Source organism: Odocoileus virginianus, chromosome 3 (assembly GCF_023699985.2).
Source record: "Odocoileus virginianus isolate 20LAN1187 ecotype Illinois chromosome 3, Ovbor_1.2, whole genome shotgun sequence".
NCBI lineage: Eukaryota > Metazoa > Chordata > Mammalia > Artiodactyla > Cervidae > Odocoileus > Odocoileus virginianus.
This window is the reverse complement of record NC_069676.1, coordinates 39,955,200-39,974,940: the sequence shown is the minus strand read 5'-3', so window position 1 is coordinate 39,974,940 and position 19,741 is coordinate 39,955,200. Positions and strand designations below refer to the sequence as shown.

General features: G+C 51.2%; 2 protein-coding genes across 4 annotated transcripts; both read left to right on the top strand.

Annotated features, from left to right (window-relative positions):
• SPMAP2 (sperm microtubule associated protein 2) lies at positions 1 to 9,667 on the top strand. Of its 3 annotated transcripts, XM_020901407.2 has the most exons (8): positions 3 to 372; positions 1,168 to 1,284; positions 1,426 to 1,497; positions 1,917 to 1,978; positions 2,633 to 2,699; positions 3,774 to 3,891; positions 6,041 to 6,200; positions 9,284 to 9,667. In XM_020901407.2, the coding sequence occupies exons 1-8, from the start codon at positions 65 to 67 to the stop codon at positions 9,520 to 9,522; spliced, it is 1,143 nt and encodes a 380-aa protein (XP_020757066.2). In that variant the 5' UTR covers positions 3 to 64; the 3' UTR covers positions 9,523 to 9,667. The 3 variants fall into 3 exon arrangements, with proteins under 3 accessions (XP_070321336.1, XP_020757066.2, XP_020757067.2); XM_070465235.1 differs by lacking the exons at positions 6,041 to 6,200; positions 9,284 to 9,667 and adding an exon at positions 4,472 to 4,750 and having other exon boundaries at positions 1 to 372; XM_020901408.2 differs by lacking the exon at positions 1,426 to 1,497.
• A 3,359-nt stretch (positions 9,668 to 13,026) lies between these two features.
• On the top strand, positions 13,027 to 13,453 carry LOC110142292 (eukaryotic translation initiation factor 1). The gene has a single exon (XM_020901409.2). The coding sequence runs from the start codon at positions 13,042 to 13,044 to the stop codon at positions 13,381 to 13,383; it is 342 nt and encodes a 113-aa protein (XP_020757068.1). The 5' UTR covers positions 13,027 to 13,041; the 3' UTR covers positions 13,384 to 13,453.
• Positions 13,454 to 19,741: the final 6,288 nt, after the last annotated feature.

Below are 19,741 nucleotides of genomic sequence, written 5' to 3'. Positions count from 1 at the left end.
GGTTGCTGGGTGACCACAGACACATTTGGGTGTTGCGGGAGCAAGGCTGGGGAGGGCCTGGCACATGGGGGACCACCAGCAAAACTCGTTCTATGACCACCACACGTTGGAGGCCGAGGACCAGCCAGGGAGGGGGCAGGATGATGTCTCGCTGGGCCTCCAGGGCACGGTATATGAGAATGTAGAGTCTAAGGACCCCAAGTTCCAGGATCTGGATGATGGGGACCTGAAACTGGAAGACCAAGAAGAGGAGATTCCTCCCGAGGAGGTGGCTGAGGAAGAATCTGTAGATGCCCAGAACCCAGAAGAGGCCCTCTTGGAGCTCGAGAGGGTTCTGGAGAAAGACATGGAGGAGGGCATGCCTGAGATGAGGTGGGCTGGGGAGCGGGCGCCCAGGCTAGGGTGTGGCAGGAGTGGCCCTGGGGGTTGCTGCACTGGCCTGGGGACTCTGGGCCCGTGCCCTCACTCTTAAGGGTGAAGGGATCAGCTCCTTGCTGCCCTGAGGAGGGTGTCAGCAAACTGCTCCTGTCCGCATGACAGGAGACCTGGAGTGGGCAGAGGTCAGATGGCAGAGTTGAGAGGTTGTGAGCAGCCATCCACAGACAGAAAAAGAAGCTCTAAAGCTGAAACCCTTCCAAGTACCACAAATCACCAGAAATGTTTTTGGGTGAGAGGAGGACACCGGGAAATGAGCGGGTGCTCCCTCCCTCCTGTGGGACCCTGTGCCCTGGGATATGCCTGGGTCCCTTGGCCCCTACTCCTGGGTCAGTGCGCGTCCCCTTGGACACAGACAGGGGCCTTTGCCCTCTGGGGACATTGATTTCCAGCTCCCACGGAGCTGGCGTGACGAGTACAGAGATGGCGTGTGATGTGGCTGGCCAGGCAGGGGAACGGGGGCGTGGGTGGAGCTTGGGGAGGACGTCTGAGCCAGGAGGGGAGACGGGATGTCTGGGGCTCTTGGGGGCTTCCTGGGGGCACTCGCCCTGGCTCAGCGTCCCCTCTGGGGCCCGGCAGGGGGGAATTGAGGGACTGGCTGGTGCAGAGCTACGATTTCAGACCAGGTCTTGGTGGTGCCAGGTTCACCTCCAGAGGATGGGGCGGGAGCAGAAGGGTGGGGCCGCCTGCTGGGGGAGCAAGGGCTCGACCTCACCATCCACCTCCCCCCAGGCGGCTCTCCATCTCCCAGAGGGCCCCTCACACCTCCGTGAGCCCAGAGAGGAAGAAGAGGAGGCGGCTGTTTGAGCTGGCGAAGCCCAAGACCAACTGGCAAGTCTTGAAAGACAGGTGAGGCAACGGGCGGGCTGGTGGCTGGCCTGGCGGGTGTGGTGGTGGGGGGGGGCGGTCTGAGAGGGGATGCGCAGCAGCCCCAGACCAACCTGGTCCAGGGGAGCCCAGTGCGGAGGCTGGCGGGCCTGTCTCCTGCAGGATGGGGTGCTGCTGCAGGGGCCACGCCTGGGTGTCCCCGCGCATGCGGAGCCTGCAGTTCTGTATCTACTGGTGAGTCTGGGGGCCCTCTCCTCTCCTGGGTCGGGGAGGGGAGAGGGCTCTGCTCTGGGCCACCCCAGGATTCTCAGTCCCACCTGGAGCTCTGGACCCCAGCCCCTGTCTGAGGTGGGCCTGTACCAGCACCGCCCGGGCTCCCTTCTCAGTTAGGCCTCTCTTTTTCTTTCCAGCTCCCTCCTTCCCTGAACACCAGCCTTGCTAAATAATCTATACTCTCCCGTGCCCCTCAGGCCTCCCTGTCTTGCTCCTCTCTGACCTGCCCCTGCTGCCATCCACTTGCTCTCTCCCTTTCTCCCCCTCCAGCTGCACTCCTCCCACTGTTTGTGTTCATGGGGCGCCCTGAGCTCTGCTTCTGAGTGGGGTACACCCGCCGGGGCTGGCTCCCCTCATGAGCCCTGCTGGCTATGTTCCAGGCCATCCGTGTACTGGACAGAGAGATTTCTCGAGGACACCACCCTCACCATCACTGTGCCCGGTAGGTCCACCTGCCCACTGCCTGCACTTCTTTGTGGGGGTGCTGGAGTGGGGACTGGGGCTGGCCTGGTGCCTATGGCCTGGTTGCCCCTATCTCACCCTGGCCTGTGTCTGGCTCTGATAGGGGAGACTTTGGGGCCTCCCAGGCCCAAGCCTCTCAGAGCTTCTGTGGGGCTGCCCCTCTGCTGTCTTCCAGGAGTGTCCCCCCAGTCTTCCAGGGAGGGTGTCTCCTCTCCTAGCTGGAGGTTGGTCCTGGGGGAGGAGAGGGAGCAAACTCTCCAGGGGAAATCGCAGTTTGCATCTCAGCCAAAGTGGGGGCAGTATGAACTTCACAAAAGACCCCTTTCCTTTCCAGAGCTTGTTTCTGGAGAGACACTCAGAGCCTCAGGGCAAGTTCTCACTCAGGTTTAGAATTTCCCCCACCCCCAGTTAGCACGGAGGCCCCCTCAAGCCCAGGCCCATCCTGACTTCAGGCCCAAATCCACAGCGGGGCTAAGGAGCAGGAGGGCCTGAGCAACCCCCCTCATGTGTCCTGTGGTCCCCAGTGGGGGTGTCTGGTATGAGCTGTCACCTGGTGTGAAGCCAGGTCGGGGGGAAGACAGCCCTGGGTGGGAGGGGAGGGCAGCTTTCCAGGGCAGCTGCTTCTTTTGTGCAGAGGTGTCCCGCCGGGTGGAGGAGCTAGCCCGACCCAAGAGGTTCTACTCGAAGTATTACAACAACAGGTAGGGGGTTCCGGGCAGAGACCTCTCTCCGTCAGGGTGTCGTAGCGGGGATGGGCCCAGGTCTGGGGGCCAGGCGACCATCCACGCGGCCCAGGCCTCGGGCACGAAGCCTTTGAGGCCCAGTGGCCCAGACGAGACGGGATGCTGGTGGGTCTCAAGGCGGGTGCTTGAGTCCCCTAGGCAGCGGGTGGCTGTGAGATTTAGTTTTAGGTGCCTGCCTCCTTGTGTGACTCTGTCTTAGCACATGGGGCTTCCACGATGGCCAACGTGGGGTCTGAAGTTATTCCACACAGACTCTGCTTTCATCTCTCCCTCACACATGGAAGGATAAGTGGCTGAGGGGAGTCCCACTTACCAGTGTTAACCGGTTCCAGCCACTGACTCTGTGCCAGTCTTGTGACAATAGCTTTTCCCCTTAATGCTGGTCAGAGAATAATCTGGAGGTACCTCTGAGGGACCAGTCATCTGGGGTGACCTCTGTGGGACCTGTGATCTGGAGTGACCTCCGTACAAACAGTTCTGACATGCTTGCCCTGAAGAGGAGGGCCCCGGGCCTTCTGGCCAGGCTGACAGTATTTATCTGCTTCATTCCAGCCTCACCCCAGATTACAGGTCACAAAGAGGTCACCACAGATTATAGAACTGCATGCCAGGCTCACAGAGGTGAAAATAAGAGAGGAATTGGCCTCGGATCAATGAAATAAGGCTGTTTCTGGGGCAGAGGCAGAGCTGAAACATGAGTTTGGGGGGCAGGCAGGGCTCACTTCATCCCTTTGGTCCACCTCCTGACTCCATCCTGATGGCGGGGGCTGTGGGGGCAGCAGGGAGGGTATGACCCTGGAGAACATTGCTCCATCCTTGAGAGGAAGTTGGGGCTCTGTTAGGGGTTCTTTTAAGGACCCATCTTGGAGGGATTAGAAAACTCTCTTCTGCCCCAGGCTCTCCTGAACCCTAGAATCAGAGAGGAGTCGCACACGCGTGCACAGACACATCTTCCTGCAGGGCCAGGGTCTCAGACACACACAGACATGGCCCCTGGGTGGGCTGGGATCTCAAACTTAGGCTCTCCCTTAGGACCACTTCTATCTGGCCCATTCCGCGGTCCACCTTGGAGTATCGCGCGTCCAACCGACTACGGGAACTGGCCACCCCAAAGGTCCGAAACAACATCTGGAGCATAAATATGTCCGAGGTGGGTGCCCTTCCATCCCTGGAGCTCCCTGGCTCCCTCTGGGGGGGCCCACCTGCCCCCCACCCCCATCCAGGGGCTCAGAGGACACACAAGGACAAGTAGGAACAGGCGTGTGGCTGCTTCTCTTAGCCATCCAGAGTCCCAGTGTGGGTTCAAGAAGCCCCGCCCCCTTCACTTTCCCCGCCCCCCTTCCCCCACCCTGCTTACTCCCCCCCCTTAACTTTCCTCTTCCCCCTTGAAGGCAGGCAGGGTTCACGCTCCCCTGCTGGTCAGGTCTGCGTGGAGGGGAGCCCCGAGCCATCTGCTTGAATGAGTGCATGACAGCTGGTTCAGAGGTGACACCAGAGTTCAGTCCATCCTGAATCCGGCCCTTATCTCTCCCCATGGCATGTGGTACCTTAGTTTCCCGACTAGGGATGGAAACTGGGCCTCCTGCATTGGAAAAGTGAAAGTGAAAGTCTTAGTTGCTCAGTTGTGTCCGACCATTTGTGACCCCCATGAATTGTAGCCTACTCGGCTCCTTTGTCCTTAGAATTCTCAAGGCAAGAATACTGGAGTTGGTTGCCATTTCCTTTTGCAGGGGATCTTCCTGACTCAAGGATCGAAGCCGGGTCTCCTGCACTGTAGGCAGATTCTTTTACCACCTGAGCCACCTGCATTAGAAAGGGGAGTCTTAACCCCTGGACCACCTGGGAAGTCCTGGACCATGTGGTTTAACATGCATAGAAGAGCTTGTCCCTGGGTATTTTTGTGTGTTTGTTTGACAGACCAACCCTCCCCGCCCCCTCCTGACTTGAAAACTTTTACAACTGAATTCAGACTTTACATGGTTTGGATGGTTTAAAACCATACCAACAACAAAGTTTTTCAGAGATATCCCTTGGGGTGCAGTCCTCATTTTTCCCCAAATAAAACTTTAACTCACAACTCTCAAAAAGATGAAAAAATAAAAACAAAGTAATAAACATACCAACAATGATCCAACTAGAAGAATTTAACAATAATACCTTAGTGTTCAAATCCCCAATCCATGTTCCATTTCCCCAGTTGTCTCAGAAGGCTTCACAGTCAGTTGGTTTGGACAAGGATCCAGAGGAGAGTCTGGCCTCAGCTTTTCCTGGGAGGTGTAACTGCTGTTTTCCCGGCCCCTGCCCTGCCTCTGCCGGTTCAGCCTTTAAGCCCTTTTGTGCTCCAGCACCCTCTGTGGCTCCCTAGTGCCCAAGAAAGCTGGCAGGATGGGGCCTTCTCCACCCTTACTCTCCCTTGTGCCTCCCTGGGAGTAAATGCAGGTCCCTCAACAAGTCTCCCGCCCTGGCATGCACAGGGCATGGAGTGGTCATCAATGTTATTTGAATGTGTGGATGAATGAATTTTCCCTGCCCATCACCCCTCCAGGCTGGCGGTCCCCTGAGGGTAGGACTGCAGGCTGATTCATCCACCTCAGCTGGTGACTGGAGCTGTGCGGACCGTTGATGGGGTGGGGGTGGGGTAGAAGGAGGGGAGGAAAGGAGGGGGGATGGAATGGGTGGTTGAGAGGGACATTAAATTGTAAACACCAGGATGTCTTTGGTATGAGAAGTATATGTGATTTCTAAGCGGCACAATTTCAGGAGGAAAGAGACACAAATTTTAATGATGGCCCTAAGGATCTTTTCAGCCAGTCCTCTGCCTCTGGGCAGTATCCTACCCAGCAGAGTACACCCAGTGGAGAGCTTCTGTAAAACATTAAATGTTACATACAAACAAAGTGCTTGTGCAATTTACCCTCCTACCAGCCATGCATCAGGTTCTCTGTCCTCCCACCTTCCTGCCAGGGTTTGATAATGCCAGACTTTGTCACTTTTGCCAAATTTGTTGGCATGGAGTGATATTTTGCTGTTTTAATTTGCATTTCCCTGTTGCACAGAAAGGATTATTGATCCTTTGGGTTTACTTTCCTTCATGATTAGCTATTTCCTACTGATTTTTCATGTTATTGACTTAAAGAACCTCTTTATATATGATGGCTACTAATCCTTTGCTGAACACACTGCAGACTAACTTCCTAGCCAGTCTTTTGTCTTTTAGCATTGCTTATGGGATCTTTTGACCCAGGGGTGTGTGAAACATCACAGGCTGCTTTATTCTTTCCCTCTAACTCTGTTTCTAGGTGTCTCAAGTGTCCAGGGCAGCCCAGATGGCCATTCCCAGTTCGAGGATCATCCGACTGGCAAAGCCCAAGGCTCCAGCCACCCTGCTGGAAGAGTGGGACCCCATGCCAAAACCCAAGCCACACGTGTCAGACTATAACCGCCTTCTTCACCTGGCCAGTAAGTGGGTCCCGGGGGGTGCTCAATGTCTCATGAAGCACTCTCCCACACTGGATGCAGTTGGGAGCAGCCAGTCCTCTTGGAGCTGGTTCTGCAAGATTCGTGTTCCCCTGGCTCCCACTAACCTGCAGACCCACTCTCTGAATCCCTGTGGGCAGTTCATACTGCATCTGCTCGCATTCCCTGGGGGCTGGCAGAGGGCATCACTCCCCCTGGGATGGGGGTTATGGGCCTGAGCCGAGTGTGTCATCTGAGTGGGTCTTCCAGCACGGCACATAGGTGCAGAAGGGAAACCTGGGATGCAGGCCAGTGCCTGGAGAGCCAAGCTGGGACCTAAGGGTGCTGGCCAGAGTCTCTTCCTGTCCTTGAAAACAAAGGAAGACCTGGCTCCCCCACAACAGAAGTAATATGCAGTAATTGTAGAGAATCGGAAAAATGTAGCAAGGCATGAAGAAAGGGATCTCACCACCCAAAGGCAGTCAAGGGCTTGGGAAACTCGAGTGTGCCCCGGCTCCTGGCGCAGGATCACCAGGGAGCTTGACTGGCCATTTTGGTTTACTCTGCTGTGTCTTTTTCTGTTTCCTATTTCCTGTTTTTGTTGGGGTGTTGGGGGAGGGAATTCATTTGCAGCAGCTCTTTATGTGAGATGATCACTAACCCTTTGTTGAGCACCTTGCAAAGTAACTTCTTCCCAGTCATTTTTCTTTCAAGCTTGCTTATAGTTTCTTTTGTTTGTTGATTCATTCATCTGTTTCCTTGGTGGTGGTTTAGTCGCTCAGTTGCATCCACGACTCTTTGTGACCCTATGGACCATAGCCAAGCTCCTCTGTCCATGGGATTCTCCAGGCAAGAGCACTGGAGTGGGTTGCCATTTCCTCCTTCAGGGGATCTTCCCGACCCCAGGATTGAACCTGGATCTCCCACATTACAGGCAGATTCTTTACCACTGAGCCAGCAGGGAAGCCCCTTAATATTTGGTAAAGTATTCATTGAATTTGTTGAAGATTGGTTAAATGAACAGAGATAGAAGCACACATGCATTTCTGCCTCTCTCTCACACACACACACATACGGACACACACACATCTGGAACATAAGCACATGTACATTTGTACATACACATGTGTGTGTATTCATCCAAGCTTCACAGGAGCATGTTATCAACGCATATCCCTCTGTGTGTGTATGTATGGATAAAACTGGCATAGGGCCATGTATTTCCAACTGCAGACTCCCACCCACTGATGGTTCTGACCAGCATTTAAAAAGTGAAGAGAGGGAACACGCCGTGCAGGGTCCCTGGGCAACACTGGTCTATGCAGTGTGGGTGCTGTGTGGCTGTGGATAGGTCACACTGTCAGTTTGTGACTGATAGATTTTCAGAGCCCAGATGTTACAACAGGGGGAGCCCCCTAGTCTCCCTCAGGACTCCAGGAAGGTGGGCTCTGGCAGGTCCTCCCAAGGCCCCCCAGTACCCCCTTTGGGGGCCCCAGCACAGGCCCCCCTTCTTTTCACTGAGGGCCTCTCCCCAGAGCTGCAGCTCCTCTGCTGAGTGGAGACAGCCTTTTTGCATTTGCAGAGTCTTGGGGCAAAGAGGGGTTTGGAAAGGAAACCCTCAGAAATGAAGGGCCTAGAGATAGGAGTGGTCACCAGTAGTCACCAGTGGTCACTCTCTCCTGGTCCCCATGTGGGCCAAGCCCCGAGGCTCCCACTGTGCGGGAAGGGGTGGTGAAGAGGTAGGGGGTCCAAGCAGGAGCAGGGCCAGGGCTCCCAGCCAGTGAGCAGTGGGCCTGGCTGAGCCATAGGTCTGCTCTGAGACCCGTCTGTCCACGACTGAAATGGACTGAATGTCAATCAACCTATTGATTTAATTCAATTAATGGATTTTATTAAAATTAAATAGGATAAAATCCCGGTCCATATGGGGTGCTGGTCACATGTGGCTGGTGGACCCTATGGGGAGGACGCAGCTGGGGCCACAGGTGCATGGGGAGTGGGGCTGATGGAGCCCCTGCCTCACCCCCAGCCACCAGGGCACCTATGTCTGCTGCTCCAGTCCCTGTCTGGGCCCGTGACCATTTGCGACATTGTTCTTTATGACTCACCCTTCAAAATGCACAGTTCAGTACTTCCCAGTACACTCACAGAGAGCTGTGGGCACATTACTACAATCCATTTTATTTATTTAAAAAATTATATATTATTTTACTTATTTAAAAAAATTTTATTGAAGTGTAGTTGAATTACAAAATTGTGTTAATTTCTGCCGAACAGCAAAGTGACTCAGTTATACACATTCTTTTTCATATTTTTTTCCATTATCTTTTATCACAGGAATTTTTAACTCTTAATTTTGTATTGGGATATAACCAACTAACAATGCTGTGATAGTTTCAGGTAAACAGTGAAGGGACGCAGGCATACACATACATGTATCTGCTCTCCCCCAAACTCCCTCCCATCCTGGCTGCCACATAACACTGAGTTATATAACACAGCAGCAGAGTTCCAAGTATCACCGGATACTGAATATAGTTCCCTGTGCTCTACAGTAGGACCTTGTTGTCTGTCCATCCTGTGTATAATATAGTTTGCATCTGCTAACCCCAAACTCCCAATCCTTCCCTTCCTTCCCACCTCCCCCACTGGCATCCACCAGTCTGTTCTCTGTGTCCCACACAATCAATTCCAGAACATTTCACACTCCAAAGTGAAGCCCCATCTCCATCAGCTGTCCCCCTCAGCCACTCCCCAGCCCCTGACCACCAGGAACCCACTCACTTTGTGGTCAGCCTGTTCTGGACGTTTCCCATCAGTGGAATCACACTCTGTGTGTCCTTCTGTGTCTGCTTCTCTCACTGAGCATCGTGTTCTCAGGGTGCGTCCACGTGGTAGTGAGTGTCAGGTCTTCTCTTCATGACTGAGTGATGCTCGCGTGTGTGGAGGGATGTGTGTGTTTATCCATCATCTGCTGAGGGACAGGACATTGAATTTGGGAGCTCTGACTCAGAAGACCGCTCTCTGTGGGGAAGGGGCGGGGGCTCCGGCTGCTGACACTGCGCCCCGCCTCCTGCCCCCTCCAGTGCCCAAGGCCCAGTCGGACAAGTGTGTTCCTGACCGCGACCCGCGCTGGGAGGTGCTGGAGGTCACCAAGAAGGCAGTGGCTAGTCCCCGCATCCTGTCTCTGGCAAAACCCCGAGTGCGGAAGGACCTGAATGAGGGCTATGACCCCTCCCATGTGTCCCCTGCCGCCCTGGTGGCGCAGGCGTCCCCTCGCCTGTACGAGCTCGCTACCCCCAAGACCATCACCAAGAAAGCATGAGCCACAGGCCTGGCCTCTGAGCCCGTTCCCAGTAAACACCCAAGTGCAACCTGACCCTGTGTGTGGCTCTGAGTGCCTTGGCCTGGAGGCGGGAGGACAGTGGCTGAAAGAGGAGACAATAATAATAATGATGTTTATGTTTGCATCCAGCCTGCAATCCTGCAGCCTTTTTTCCCACTCATGTTCCCCTGCCGTCGCCAGCCCCTCGGACAGCACACCTCCCCTTCCGCATGTCAGAAATTTCCCTCTGAGTCCTATCCTGACTTGCTGATCTATAGTGTCCACAGCACCTTGAGCTCTGTGAGGAACCAGCTAATGCCTGCTGCACAATTTACTGATCTTTGCAGGGGGAGCCTGTTGGGGACCATCAGTGTCTGAGGTCCCCTTGTGGGGACCACTGTGCTGAGGTGGAGACTGAGAGTCACAGAGTTTATGAAAGACCCACAGGCCCCATCCCCACGTGAGTTTCCTACAGCAGCTGGAACAAGTCAGCTCAAACAGGGGGCTAGAAACCACACAGATTCATTCTCTGACAGTCCTGAAGTCAGGAGTCCAGCTCGGGCCTTACGGGGATGAATCCAGGCTTGGGCAGGGGTGGTCCCTCTGGAGGCTCCTGGGGAGCACAGTCTCCCCACTTTTCCAGCTTCTAGAGGCACCACATCCTTGGCTTGTGGCCCCTCCCTCCATCCTCATAGCCAACAGTGCAGCATCTCCTGTCTCTCTGCTTCTGATACCCACTCCCTCCCATAAGGATCCTGTGATGATATTGGGACCCCCAGGGAATCCAGGGTAGTCCCCATCTCAGGGGTCTTAGCTTAATCCCACCTGCAAAGTCTCTTCAGCCTCGTGACATGTTTACAGGCCCAGGGACCAGGAAGGGGGGGGTGTCTCTGTGGCTGTTCTGCTGAGCACAGTGGGAGAATCTGTCTGCATCTGCAGTCCTAGACAGTCTCGTTTGCCTCTGGCTCCTGCTCATTCACTTGGGGACCAATTGCTGGGTCCTGAAGGGGTGGCGTCCTGACTGCTCTCACGTCTTCTCTCAAGCCCACCACGCGTCAGGTCCCGAGCCATGATTCCCAGACGCTTTGAGGACACTACTTCACTCAGTAACGTAAAGGACATTTGTTGAGTGTTAATAGGTGCAGACCTGGATGGAGGTTCAGAAGAAAAAGGTTAAAAAGAAACCCACCCTCATCTTCTCTGAATGACCTGGCAGCACAGATGGATGGATGCACAGATGCCTCGCTGAGCCTGTGGGTGCCGCCGAGTGCAGGTTTCTCGTGGGCGGGCAGGGCAATGGCCATGCACACTCATCTGGTGATCACATGACCCCTGCTCTCTCCCTGTTGCTCTGGTGGGTACCACTGTCGTGATGAAGATCAGAAGCATATCCACACAGACTCACACCCCTGGTGAGTCAGGAGTCCCGCCTGGAACCAGGGTGGCCTGCATCCAGCATGGTGGACTATGGGGTCAGCTGATTACCGCCCCAAAGATATCCAGGTCCCAAGCCCTGAGCCTGGGAACATGGCATGCTGGACGGCAGAGGGGCTCCACAGACAGGGCCCAGGGAGGTTATCATGGGTTCCCTGGGTGGGTCTAATACCATGGCATGTCTTAAGAGAGAAGCTGAGGAAACACAGTGACACTAAAGCCATGCCTTGTGCCCTGGCCTGAGGCAGGAGGGACGCAGCCCTGAAAGGATGCACGTCTCCCCTTGGGCCTCGGGAGGGAGGGAGGAGACCCTGCGGACACTCCCAACCCCCAGGGGATTAAGGTCTGTTGTTTCAGCTACTGAATTGTGATGAGTAGGAAACCAGGCAGGTTAGAAATCTTAGACCCTTGGTACCTGCTGTGCTGGCCAAGAGCGCAGCTCCACCAACAGGGGTGGTCAACCTTAGGGACCTTGTAACACAACACAAAACAAGGCTTTAAACCAGCCAAGTGTCCAAAACGGCGCACTCATCCTTGTGTCAAAGACCCCTCGTGTTTTAGTGTCCCTCTTCAAGCTGAGAAAAAAGCTAACTTCACACTGACATGTCCTGAAGAAATAAAATGTGACCTTAACTGCCCACACGTCAACCATTATATCATGATTTAGTGAGCAGATAAAGATGCATGTATACTTCACGAGTCCAGTGTGATCTATGCTCTGCTTTGTTGAAAACAGAAAGGAAAATCTGTCTGTCTGGGTTTTACCATCACTGATGCAGGTGAGCGTAGCCACCCCTGCAGTCAACTTCCACAAGTTTAAGCCCCGCCTGAAGCTGCTCTGAGTCCAGGCTGTTCTCCTGGACCGGCAGCTGCTCGCTGATCCTGTAGGCTGAAGTGTCCAGGACTCAGTAAACTGGGAAGTGTTTGGGCGGAGGAGACTCTGTGTGACCCTCACTCTCAGGATTGATGCTGGCTCACTGCAAAACAGCCATCAGTTCTTGCCCTCTACTCTTCCCCAGTAGCATATTGGACACCTTCTGTGCTATGGGCTCATCTTCTGGCATCATATTTTTTTGCCTTTTCATACTGTCCATGGGATTTTCCAGGCAGGAATACTGGAGGGAGCTGCCATTTCCTTCTCCAGTGGGTCACGTTTTGTCAGAAGTCTTCACTCTGAGCCGTCTGTCTCAGGTGGCCTTGCACCGCACAGCTCAGAGCTTCATTGAGTTACAATATTTTGGCCACCTGATGTGAAGAGCTGACTCATTGGACAAGACCCTGATGCTGGGAAAGATTTGAGGGTCAAAGGAGAAGGGGGTGGCAGAGGCTGAGATGGTTAGATAGCATCACTGACTCAATGGACATGAATTTGAGCAAACTCTGGGAGATAGTGAAGGACAGAGGGGCCTGGCGTGCTGCAGTCCATGGGGTCACAAACAGTCGAACACGACTGAGTGAACAACAACAGCATGTCTGCCCAGGGCCAGGACCTGCCCTGTGATTCATCTGGATAGTGCAGAAATGGGCTTGTTCACGCTTCCCGACAGGACCGGCATTAGGCTCAGTTCTTCCCCTTTACCTTACCACTTTCAACTTGTGTTACTTCTTTTATGTTTTTTCAAAATGTTTCAAAATATGACTCAAGCTCTGTGTCAGGGGCTATAGGTCCCCAGGAACCAGACCATGAGACAGAGTCTGAGATGGGAAAGTGTCGGGGGGCGGCCCTTGTGGTCACCATTGGCAGGACTCAGCAGAGGTGACAGAGTCCCCACAGGTCTGGCGGGAGCTCTGGAGCCTCATGCTGTCCCTGTTGGCCTTTGGGCATTCCCAGCAGTGGGGAAACTTCTTGTGTGTGTGATGTGGGGGGGTGGGGTATGGGGGTGTGTGTTGGGGCGACAGACCTACCCGCAGTACCCACCTCCCCGGAGCTGCTCAGGTCAGGGTACTGTCTGCGGGAAATGGTTCCTCCAGGGCCTCTTTTTCTGGGGTGGGGGGAACTTGCAACAGAAAGATTAGGGGGGCTTCCCTGGTGGCTCAGTGGTCAAGAATCTGCCTGTCTCCACCGAGGAAAAGGAATCGTATCGTATGTCCGCTATCCAGAACCTCCACTCTTTTGACCCCTTTGCTGATGCAAGTAAGGGTGATGATCTGCTTCCTGCTGGCACTGAGGATTATATCCATATAAGAATTCAACAGAGAAACGGCAGGAAGACCCTTACTACTGTCCAAGGGATCGCTGATGATTACGATAAAAAGAAACTAGTGAAGGCGTTTAAGAAGAAATTTGCCTGCAATGGTACTGTAATTGAGCATCCAGAATATGGAGAAGTAATTCAGCTACAGGGTGACCAACGCAAGAACATATGCCAGTTCCTGGTAGAGATTGGACTGGCTAAGGACGACCAGCTGAAGGTTCATGGGTTTTAAGTGCTTTTGGCTCACTGAAGCTTAAGTGAGGATTTCCTTGCAATGAGTAGAATTTCCCTTCTGTCCCTTGTCACAAGTTTAAAAACCTCACAGCTTGTATAATGTAACCATTTGGGGTCTGCTTTTAACTTGGACTAGTGTAACTCCTTCATGCAATAAACTGAAAGGAGCCAAAAAAAAAAAAAAAAAGAATCTGCCTGTCAATGCAGGAGACACAAGTTCAATCCCTGATCTGGGAACATCCCACACGCTGCAGATGAACTAAGCCCGTGTACCACAACTACTGAGCCTGTGCTCTAGAGCCTGGCCCCCTAGAGCCTGTGCTCTGCAACAAGCAAGTCACCCCAGTGAGAAGCCCACACACCACAACTAGAGAGTAGCCCCCACTTGCTGTAACTAGAGAAAAGCCCACACAGCAATGAAGACCCAACACAGTCAAAAATGAATAAATAACACTAAAAAATAAGAAATCTTAGTGGATGAACTGCTGCCCCCGGGCTGCGAGCACCCAGCACCTCTCCCTTCTGTTAGCCCTCCTTCTGCTGGGCTTAGCTGTGGGGGTAGCCCAGACCTTAGCCCACTGCTCAACTGTCAGGCCAGGCACAGCAGTGCCAGGAGAAGGGACTTGGGGAGGCTCTGCCCATCGCCCTGCTGGACGGTGCATCCTTTGTGCTGCTCCCAAGGCCGGGAACACCCTCTGCAGCTCTCTTTTTCCTCCCTGACATCTCTGCCGAAGACACTGCTTTTTATTTTCCTAGTTTCCTTTCCTGTCCTCTTTATTTGAAAATCATTCAGGTTTACAGAATAATTGCAAGAAAAAGTATAGTAAGAAAACCCCTGCAAACCTTGCCCCCAGACTCAGCCATGCAGTTTGCCTACCTGCTCTGTCATTTGCTCTCCCTTCCATGCCTGTGTTTTGTAGACAGAAAACACGTCTTTCTGAAGACATTGAGAGTGAGCTGCATATGTCGTGGCCCTTGACCCCTGGCATCATCCACTGGGGTGACTCTAACAAAAAGGCCATGGACCAGGGGCTTATGAACAACAGCGATTGTGTTTCTCATGGGTCTGCAGACTGGAGTCCAGGATCGGGGTGCCAGCAGATGTGGGGGTCTGGTGAGGATTTGCTTCCTGGTTCAAAGGCCATCTTCTGGCTGTGTCCTCATAGGGCAGAAGGGCTGAGGGAGCATTCTGGAGTCTCTCTCATCAGGGCAGTAAATCCCTTCATGGGGGCTCTGCCTTTCTGACATAATCACATGCCAAGGGCCCATCTCCTAACACCAGCACACTGGGGATTGTGTTTTAATATACCAGTTTTTAGGGCACACAGATATTTTGCCTACAACCATCCCTAAAGGCTTCAATGTGAATTTTCTAAGAAGTACATTCTCTTATAGAACCATAGAGCAGCTACTGATTCCAGGAAGCTTAACACTGATACAGTGCATTATTCCATCTATATCTGAGTTTCAGCTTTGTCAGTTGACCTAGTGATTTCCCTCCAACCTACTGGATCCAGCCCAGCATCAGGCAATGTGTTTAGTTCTCACATCTGGAACATTTCCACAGATCAATCTTTTATGGTGTTGATATTTTTGAAGAATATTGTCCTTTCCTCCCTTGTTTATGTTGTTGTTCAGTTGCTAACTTGTGTCCGACTCTTTGTGACCTGTGGACTGCAGCATATCAGGCTCCTCTGTCCTTCACTATCTCCCGACTTTGCTCAAATTTATGTCCATTGAATCAGTGATGCCCTTTAACCATCTCATTCTCTGTTGCCTTCTTCTCCTTTTGCCTTCAACCTTTCCCAGCATCAGGGTCTTTTCCAATGAGTGAGCTCTTCACATCAGGTGGCCAAAGTATTGGATTGATTTCCTTAAGGATTGACTGGTTTGATCTCCTTGCAGTCCAAGGGACTCTCAAGAGTCTTCTCCAGCACCACAATTCAGAAGCATCAGTTCTTCGGCATTTAGCCTTCTTTATGGTCCAACTCCCCATCTGTATGTGATTACTAGCAAAACCATAGCTTTGACTATACTGACCTTTGTTGGCAAAGTGATGTCTGCTTTTTAATATGCTATCTAGGTTTGTCATAGGTTTTCTTTCCAGGAGCAAGTGTCTTAATTTCATGGCTGCAGTCACTGTCTGCAGTGACTCTGGAGCCCAAGAAAATAAAATCTGCCACTGCTTCCACTTTTTCCCCTTCTATTTGCTGTGAAGTGATGGGCCTGGATGCCACAATCTTAGTTTTTTTGAATGTTGAGCTTTAAGCCAGCTTTTCTACTCTCCTCTTTCATTTTTATCAAAAGGCTCTTTAGTTCCTCTTCACTTTCTGCCATTGGAATGTTGTGTATGTGTGTGCTTAGTCACTCAGTTGTGTCCAGTTCTTTGCGACCCTTTGGACTGTAGCCTGCCTTGCTCTTCTGTCCATGGGATTTCCCAGGCTAGAATACTGGGGTGGGTTGCCATTTCCTCCTCCAGAGGATCTTCTGGACACAGGGATTGAAACTGTGTCTCCTGCACTGCAGGCACTTTTACTTGCTGAGCCACCGGGGAAGCCCATATTGAAGTGGTATCATCTGCGTATCTGAGGTTGTTGATATTTCCCCTGGCAATCCTGATTCCAACTTGTGATTCATCCAGTCTGTCATTTCGCATGATGCACTATGCATGTAAGTGAAATAAGCAGGGTGATAATACACAGCCTTGTCCTACCCCTTTCCCAATGTTGAACCAGTCAGTTGTTCCATGTCTGGTTCTAACTGTTGTTAATAGAATGTTCCTTATTTGAGGTTTGTGTGAAGTCCCTCAAGTATAGACACAGGTTATGTATTCCTGGGCACAAGTGATGGTCTTTCTCAGGGCACACTTCCTTCCCTCACTTGTGGGGTAAATGTTTCTCACCTGGCGGGATAATTGCCTCATTTCTCCACTCTAACTAATAATAATCTGTGGGAAGGGACTTTCACATTTTTATTTTATTGAGGTATTGTTGATGTACAATGCTGTGTTTAATTTCTGCTATACAGCAAAGTGATTCAGTTATGCATATATATACATTCTTTTCATACTTTTCCATTACGGCTTAGCACAGGATATTGACTATAGTTCTCTGTGCTCTACAGAAGGACCTTGCTGTTTACCCATCCTACACAGAATAGTTTGCGTCTGCTAACCCCAGATTCCCAGTACAGCCCTCCCTTACCCCCTCCCCCTTGGCCATCACAAGTCTGTTCTCTAAGTTTGTGAGTCTGTTTCTGTTTTGTAGATGCTCATTTGTGTCATATTTTAGAGTCCACATGTAAGTGATATCATATAGTATTTGTCTTTGTCTGGCTTCTTTCTCTGTCTGACTTTCATATTTAGTATGAAAATCTTTAGGTCCATCCTGGTTGCTGCAAATGGCATCATTTCTTTTTTTATGGCCAAATAATATTCCACGGTATATATGTATCAAGTCTTCTATAGCCATTCATCTGTTAATGGACATTTAGGTCTTTTCCGTGTCTTGGCTATTGTGTATAGTGCTGCTATGAACATTGGGGTGCATGTGTCTTTTTGAATTATAGTTTTGTTTGGACATATGCACAGGATTGGGATTGCTGGATCATATAGAAACTCTATTTTACATTTTCTGAGGAAACCCCATATTGCTTTCTATAGTGGCTGCACCAATTTACAGTCCCACCAACAGTGTAGGAGGGTTCCATTTTCTCCACACCCTCTCCAGCATTTGTAATTTGTAAATGTTTTAATGATGGCTTTAATGATTGGTGTGAGGTGGTACCTCATTGTAGTTTTGATTTGCATTACTCCATTAATTAGTGATGCTGAGCATCTTTTCACATGCTTATTGACCATCTGTCTTCTTTGGAGAAAAATGTCTAGTTAGGTCTAATGCACATTTTTTGATTGAGTTGTTTTTTTGTGTTGTTGTGTTGTATGAGCTGTTCATATATTTTGGAAATCAAGCCCTTGCTTAATTTGTTTAATCATTAGAAAATATTTTTCTCCCAGTCTGTAGGTTGATGGTTTTCTTTGCTCTAGAAAAGCTTGTGAGTTTGGTTAGTTTCCATTTGTTGGTTGTTGTTCAATCCCTAGGTGGTGTCTGACTCTTTGTGACCCCATGGACTGCAGCATGCCAGGCTTCCCTGTCCTTCACTATCTCAGAGTTTGCTCAAACTCATGTCGAGTCCATGATGCCATTCAACCATCTCATCCTCTGTCACCCCCTTCTCCTCCTGCCTTCAATCTTTTCCAGTATCAAGGTCTTTTCCAATGAGACGGCTCTTCAAATCAGGAGGCCAAAGTATTGGAGCTTCAGCTTCAGTCCTTCCAGTGAATATTTAAGGCTGGTTTCCTTTACTACTGATTTCTTTGGTCTCTGCAGTCCAAGGGACTCTCAAGAGTCTTCTCCAGTACCACAATTTGAAAGCGTCAATTCTTTGGCCCTCAGCCTTCTTTATGGTCCAACTCTCACATCCATACATGACTGCTGGAAAAACTATAGCTTTGACTATACAAACCTTAGCCAGCAAAATGATGTTTCTGCTTTTTAAAACACTGTCTAGATTTGTCATAGCTTTTCTTTCAAGGAGCAAGTGTCTTTTAACTTCATGGCTGCAATCACCATCCACAATGATTTTGAAGCCCAAGAAAATAAAATCTGCCACTGTTTCCATTTTTTTCTTATCTATTTTCCATGAAGTGATGGAACCGAATGCCATGATCTTAGTTTTTGAATATTGAGCTTTAAGCCAGCCTTTTCACTCTCTTCTTTCACCTTCATCAAGAGACTCTGCTTCCCCTTCACTTTTTTTTGCTTTTATTTCTGTTGCTTTGGGAGACTGACCTAAGAAAACATTGGTGAGATTTATGTCAGAGAATGTTTTGCCTATATTCTCTTTTAGGAGTATTTTGGTGTCATGTCTTCTATTTAAGCCAACCTGAGTTTATTTTTGTGCATGTGTATGGGAGCGTGCTAACTTCATTGATTTACACATGCCTGTTCAGTTTTCCCAATGCCACTTGCTTAAGAGACTTTCTTCCATTGTATATTCTTACTTCCTCTAAGATTAACTGACCATAGGTGGGGGTGTCATTCTGGGCTCTCTATTCTGTTCCATTGATTCATGCCTGTTTTGTGCTGATACCATGCTGCTTTGATGACTGCAGCTTATACTACAGGGGAAGAACCTTTCAGACCTGGAACACATCCCTCTCTCCATCTATCCATCTGCTGCTGTTCAGTTGCCAAGTCATGTCAGACTCTATGACCCCAAGAACTGCAGCACACCAGGCTTCCCTGTCCCTCATTTTTGATGATTCTTGTTAAAGCTCCCTCCAAGGAGTCTCCTCTGGCCCCCTAGGCTTACTCAAGCCCTTTCCCTCTGTTGCTGCCACGTGTGATTATACAGAGCCCCACTGTCACTGTGTCTTGGTTCACCTTCCTACTTCACTGGACCTCAGTACCCAGTTGAGGGCTGCAGGGGACACTGAGTGACTGATTGACCAAACTGATCCCTTATCAGTGAGGACCCTCCCTCCAAGGGTCTGAACCCTCAATCTGTATGATGTACACCAATGTGAGTGGGGAGTTTATGACTCATGCAACTTGTGACTCATGCAGAGGAGAGCAGGGCAGGCCTTCTAAGACCAGTTTTCTCCTGGATGGTAGGCTCCCCCAGGGCTGGGCTAGCGCTTTTACATCAAGCATCCAGCACCCGGTTGACACTGATATCAAAGGCAGCTTGAAAAGGACCAGGGCTGAGTCCTAGGTCTCCCCTGCATCCGTTCTTCCTGGTTTGTGTGAGCCTGAAACCTGTATGCCGCCTCTCTGCTCTGCCCATATTCCCCAGCCCTCCACCTCTGCTCTAGCCACCATCCTAGTCTCTGCTCTGCCCCCTCTGTCTACACCTTCCACCCTGATGCTCTCAGCACATCTCTGAGATGCAAGTATGGGGAATTCTTGTCTGGACCCTCTTGTTCATGCACTTCGCCGCCAGCTCAGGCCCATCACATTTCATCAATTAGACACAACTCAAGACAGCAACAGGTCCAGAGCCAGTGGACGGGCTGGGCTCCACCTGCCCTGCTGACACTGGGCACTCAGTTTCCAAGCCCCCAGTGAGATCCGTCGTCACTGGTGCAAACGTGTGGTAAGTTCTAGACCCATGCTGCCCAGACTTCAGTCCTTTTAAGGGCGGGAGTCTCTCTGGGGCTCAGGGTCCTCAGCTGTAACATTTGGGGGGACACCATGGCTTGGAAGGAGGACTGGGGACCCGCGCTTAAGCTCTGCTAATCAGGAATCGGCACTTCCATCCAGGGTGTCCCCACCTTCCAAGCCTAGGCCAAGGTC